Source organism: Trachymyrmex cornetzi, unplaced genomic scaffold (assembly GCF_001594075.2).
Source record: "Trachymyrmex cornetzi isolate Tcor2-1 unplaced genomic scaffold, Tcor1.1 scaffold359, whole genome shotgun sequence".
Classification (NCBI taxonomy): domain Eukaryota; kingdom Metazoa; phylum Arthropoda; class Insecta; order Hymenoptera; family Formicidae; genus Trachymyrmex; species Trachymyrmex cornetzi.
The window spans coordinates 1,081,970-1,087,993 of NW_017298310.1; the positions used below are offsets into that span (position 1 = coordinate 1,081,970).

General features: G+C 39.5%; 1 protein-coding gene and 1 pseudogene across 1 annotated transcript in view; one reads left to right on the plus strand and one right to left on the minus strand.

The window, feature by feature from the left end:
- LOC108763444 (putative nuclease HARBI1) overlaps positions 1–3,889 on the minus strand; it is a 12,643-nt pseudogene extending 8,754 nt beyond the window's left edge.
- A 1,132-nt stretch (positions 3,890–5,021) lies between these two features.
- The window catches only part of LOC108763445 (uncharacterized), a 7,115-nt gene continuing 6,112 nt past the window's right edge, over positions 5,022–6,024 (plus strand). The window contains exon 1 of the mRNA XM_018511084.1: positions 5,022–5,961. Coding sequence (XP_018366586.1) covers positions 5,022–5,961 — 940 coding nt within the window. The remainder of the gene's footprint in view (positions 5,962–6,024) is intronic.

Consider the following 6,024-nt stretch of genomic DNA (forward strand, 5'->3'; position numbering starts at 1 on the left):
AATTACAGGAATCATTTCTTCATCCATTTTTTATTTTAGTAAATCTCAAGTTTAGCCCTCACTACTTCCAATCTTGTGATAAAAGATTTTATTCAAAATGCTGCAAAAGGTATGTTAAGAAGACCCCGGCCACCTCAAATTTTGATAAAATTACACTCAATCGATACGTTTTCGCGTAAAATAAAGATTTGACAAGAAAAAAAGCGTTGCTCTGTCTTGTAAATCAAGGATATTAATCGTTAAAGTCAACAACTATTCAAGTTAGGAAATCTGTTGTCACGTCGTATGTAACGCTAAGCGAATTTTAGGAATTCTCGGTTTGACCCGGAGAACTCTAAAAGTTGATTCAGTTATCGTTGGTAAGGCGATCCAGAATTCAACTATTTTTTCGTGGGACGTTGCCGTGAGGTTAAGGGAGTTAAAATCCCAAAATCCGTAGCCTTAGGGTAGATTGTCAATGTCTGCTGGTGGAAATCTCAGTTGGTCGATACTTTACTCGATAAGGAAGGGGATCTTCGATAGAACAGTCGTTGAATTATTGTAATAACTTGAGATTCGATAATATAACTTCTTTATTGTAAAGTAATACACTGTGGATGTGACAAACCGAAAGCTTCAATTGACTGACGCGAAGACTAAGAGTTAAACTAGAAAGCTGATCACCCAAGAATCTCTCTCTGAACTTCGTATGGAAAAAAGACGTTTTTGCGGTGAGGATGGCTGCTTTTATATTGTTACGAACAATGATAAGTGACTCATAAGCGTTATTGTCTTGGAGGGATCGTCTTCATGACCTTATATGGCAATGTTAAAATTGGATGATCGGTCGAATAGTGGGGGAAGCACAAGCTTCGCTCCTTATTTGGTAATGTTCGCAAGCTGATACAGTAGGTCATTTCTATTTATAATTAGTGTGGCGTGATTTTCTAGATCAGCTGTGGTGAATCATGGTTTCGTATGTAGCTAATTTATTCTACTATCGTCGCTTCATATGAGAAAGATATTTATATGAAAATTGAAAAGAATATAATTATCGTCATTGAGGTTAATAATGTAGTGTTTTACAGGAATTAGAGGTGCTTTACATTTGAGTGGCTGCTGCCTGATCCGTTGTACATAATGATTGATAAAGAGTAGCACGTCTAATTGTCGAATAAATATCTTTCTCGTTGCTTACAATATTATAGCGTATCACGGTGGATCGATATTACATTGTAGTGATGGTATTTCGATTTATTTTAGGTTCAGAATTTTAAAGGAATAAAAGAATATTATAATATTTCATAGCGATGTCTTAGGGTTTATGTAATTATCGTATTGAATTCGTCGCGGGGTTGAAAGCGGTAGGATTATGGTTGAGTAAGAATGAGAATAAGAATCTAAGTTAAATATTTTATTCTGTTTGTGAATTTGATAGAGTTTGATTAAGGTTTCATAAAAATGCTATCTTACGGGGATGCAACATGAGTCGTTGAGGGACTAAAGATTTCGGATGCGAGTATTAAGACATGTGGGTTAGGCTTAAGATATGCAAAAGGTGGTTTATAAACTGTTCGTAAGGAAAGTCTGTTAAATAGGGAGTTAAAAGATGGTCACGAAATGGAGGATTGATTTCTAGGATCTTGATTGGTTGATATTCTTTTAGGTGGTCGCGATAGTAAGAGAAATACTGAGTTGTGATTGGTGAAAATGTTCACATTCCGTTAGGTCTAGAGGAGTTGCGAAGATTGGTCAGGTTTGTAAGCGTAATGGCCAATGAGGTTGCAGCTTGAAGATGCGGCTATGCGTGAGCATATGCTAATGAGTTCAAGTACGCGCCAAGAAAAAGATGGGTTTAAATACGCACGATACGCACTTAAGTAAAGGTTAAATGGTCGCGTAGTGTTTATGGTGTTACAGTTTTATATATAATAAAAAAAATTTTGTAACGGTATTTGTCGCGGGACGTGACACTGTCACAGCAGTGGTTCACTTAAGTCTTTATTTTTACGCGACAACACATGGATTGAGCGCATTTTTATCAAAATTTGAGGCGACCGGGATCTTCTTAACATTTACCATAATCTTAAATGACACTATGACAGCTCTGTATCGTTCGGTATTAATTTTCGGCACTCGGGGGTCGATTCTGTATCTTCAAACAATAGGTTTGTTCGCGTCACACGCTCCAATATGCTCCTTTTTATTCCAACGTGCTCCAATACGTTGGCGTCACCGGAACCAATATGACGATTAGATGTTCGAGGCGCGTTAGAGCATGCTCTATTTGCTTCACCTCAGAAGGTGGTGCGGTTGAGACATGTTAAGGCCATGGCACATAAAAAAAATTAAGACGTAAGACTTAAGCCGGGAGCACATAGAAAAACGTAAGTCCGTAAGACGTAATCAGTAAGGAAATCGTAACATTGGATTTGCTACTGGCCTTACGGTCTCTACTGTGATTGGTCACTTACTGCTTGCGTGTTACGGCCTTACGTTCTTGTATGTGTCATGGGCTTTAAGGCCATGACACATAGGGTTGCGTTACTTACGTCTACAACTTAAAGCGGGGAGCACAGACTCTTGCATAACGCATAACACATGAGGCATAAGAAATTGAACCAACCAGAGTTCTCTATTACATGGAAGGGAAAGAAACGGAGAACTTCGATTGGTACATATTCTTATGCATTACGTGTTATGCGTTATGCAAGAGTCTGTGCTCCCCGCTTAAGACTGCCGTAAAGCGTTACGGCAATCCTTGTGCTCCTACCCATACAAGAACGTAAGGCCGTAACACGCAAGCAGTAAGTGACCAATCACAGTAGAGACCGTAAGGCCAGTAGCGAATCCAATGTTACGATTTCCTTACTGATTACGTCTTACGGACTTATTTTTTTCTATGTGCTTCCGGCTTTAAGCAGTAAAGCGGGGAGCACAGACTCTTACATAACGCATAAAGGCCCGTCTACAATACACGGAGTAAGAAGTAAGAGTAAGAAATTGACCAATCACAGTAGAATGTGAGAAGAATAATCGACTGTGATTGGTCTATTTCTTACTCTTACTTCTTATTCCGTGTATTGTAGACGGGCCTTAATGCATAAGAATATGTACCAATCGAAGTTCTCCGTTTCTTTCCCTTCCATGTAATAGAGAACTCTGGTTGGTTCAATTTCTTATGCCTCATGTGTTATGCGTTATGCAAGAGTCTGTGCTCCCCGCTTAACGAAACCAACATGTTGGATTCGCTATTGCTTACGTATGGTCTTACGGTCTCTATTGTGATTGGTCGATTCGCTTACTGCTTAAGTCTTACCCCGGATCTACAATAGAGTTTTAAGCCTTAAGCCATAAGAAATGGGCGAATCACAGTCGCTTATTCTTCTCGCATTCGACTGCAGTTGGTCAATTTCTTACGGCTTAAGGCTTAATACAGCTATTGTAGATCCGGGGTTACGCCTTCAGTTTTTTTTATGTGCCATGGCCTTTACGCACGCATGCGTAATGATTGAGAATATGTAGTGTTGAGAGAAGTATTTCATGGTTCTTAAGCCTTGTGTCCACGATACTAGAAATCGGTCCGAGACCTCGGATGAAGAAAGAATTGACCAATCGCAATAGTCATGTGATGAAATTGTTCAAATGTGATTTGTTAATTTTTTCTCTGTCCGAGATCTCGGATCGATTTCTAGCATCGTGGACACAAGGCTTTACAAATATCTTAACCTATGTTCTGTAGTCAACTTTAACGAGAGTGGCGCTCAATTTAACGATTAATCTTGGTCCATGAGGCAGAGCGACGTTTTTTTTCTGGAGGACGCTTGTCCTAACTTGTCCTAAATCTGTTCGTGTCACCTAGAGTCCTAGATTTATCAGAGAGGCGCAACCGGCTAAGGGGTAACACCATCTTGCGACTTAAAAAAAATCGGTTTCTTTTTTATTAGCTTAAAACCTTCCTTAAACCCTCTAGAATAAAAAAAAAATGTCTCATGGCCATAATAATTCTCGTACCGGTCGTTTATGGCAATTTGCTGAGGCCTTCGGCGCGTCAGAGGCCATTTCGGACGCTTTCTACGCGTTCGGGTTTTGGAGTCTAATCCGTTGTAACTGCTTTACCATTGAATAACACGTATTGTCAGAGTTTTTGGTAGTTTAGAAGGTTCAAATAATATCTCACAGATGGCGTAAACTCAACCACACAGCTGCGTAAAATCAGTATGACCGTTAGAAGAACGCCGAGCGCATACTTTTTCTTCGTGTGGTTTATCGTAAACTTTGTATAAGAATTACTGAAATTTGTGACAAAAATGGATAGCAAGTCAATGAATCGTGAACATAAAAGTAAAAGAGGCGGACAAAGTTCGTTAAAAAAGCCGTCTATATCAAGAAAGCAATCTGCAAACCGGTATGAAGCGGAGACGTACGATCCCGTCGAGAGTGTCGGCACGGGGAGGATCCCGTTTGCCTACAGTTCTGATTGTACACACCACTCATATCAACTGGTGCCTAGTAATTTTTCACTGTTTTGCCAATGAGATTATTTTATTTTTAAATTGGCCAATCAGCGGTACATGTGTGTAATATGAGATGTGTGCAATCGGAGCCCTCCCGTCGGCACGTCTGCCAAGAAGTTGAAACTATGTGACGATGCTCAAGATGTTGAAGTTGATGCTTCTGTCGGATATCGTTTTATCAATTTTGTGACAGTTTTTAATGCAATTTCTTTACTAGTGAAGTGCAAAGTATGTGACTCAGATATCAAATTTACCGAAAGTAGTAAACGCGGACTTGGTTTCAAAATAGTTGTTTCTTGTGAAAAGTGTCAAAACGCTGAAATTCCTAATTGCCCTCTTATAAATAATAGAGCCTACGAAATCAACAGAAGAATAATCGTAGCTATGCGACTGCTTGGAATAGGCTTAAATGGAATAATTAAATTCTGTGCTTTTATGGAGCTTCCTCGGCCAATATTTCAGTCTTATTATGATAAAATCATCAAAATTGTTTTTGAAGCAACACAAAGTGTTTGTAAGATAAGCATGGAGAAGGCAATGAACGTAGAAAAAGAAGAAAGTGCTAGAAAAAACTTCAATGGTTTGGTAGTATCAGGAAATGGATCTTGGAGAAAACGAGGATTTTCTTCGTTGTTCGGTTTGGTGTCTTTAATCGGATGGAGTACTGGAAAAGTTATTGATATAATTACAAAATCTAGTTACTGCAAGGCTTGTGAATCTTGGGCAAAAAGATGTGATACTGCAGAGTATTCTGAGTGGCTCGAAAATTATAAAAATAATTGTCAAGCAAACCACACAGGCTCCGCTGGTAAAATGGAAGTAGACGCAGTAATTGAAATGTTTCGTTGCTCTGAAAGTTTATATGACGTAAAATACGGCAGTTACATTGGAGACGGCGATTCTAAAACTTTTTCTGGTCTATTAAAATCTGAGCCATATGACAATTTGATAGTACAGAAGAAAGAGTGCATCGACCACGTGCAAAAAAGGATGGGCACTCGGTTGAGAAATTTAAAAAAGAAAGTACCTGGTCTCGGCGGAAAAGGAAAATTAACCAACAAACTAATCGATGAACTTGCAATATACTATGGCTTGGCTATTCGCAGAAATCATGAGTCGATCGAGAAAATGAAAAATGAAATTTGGGCGACGTTATTTCATAAAATATCGACAAACGAAAAACCTCAACACGACAAGTGCCCAGCCGGCGAAAATTCCTGGTGTTCGTGGCAAAAAGCAAAAGCCACTAACACATTAGATCATTTTTCTCATAAGGCAGCTCTTTCGGAAGAAGTTTTAAACGCCCTGAAGCCGATCTACGAGGAGTTAAATAGTGACGACCTTTTAAATCGATGCATAGGTGGCTTCACTCAGAACAGCAATGGAAGCTTCAATGCTACAGTTTGGTCGATGGCCCCAAAGTCTAAATCAAGTGGAAAAATCGTGTTGGATATTACTGTAAATCCCGTGGGTTGGGCTACCTATCGGGCGCGTCTCCAGGTGGCGGATAGGAGGACGCCCGGAGGGG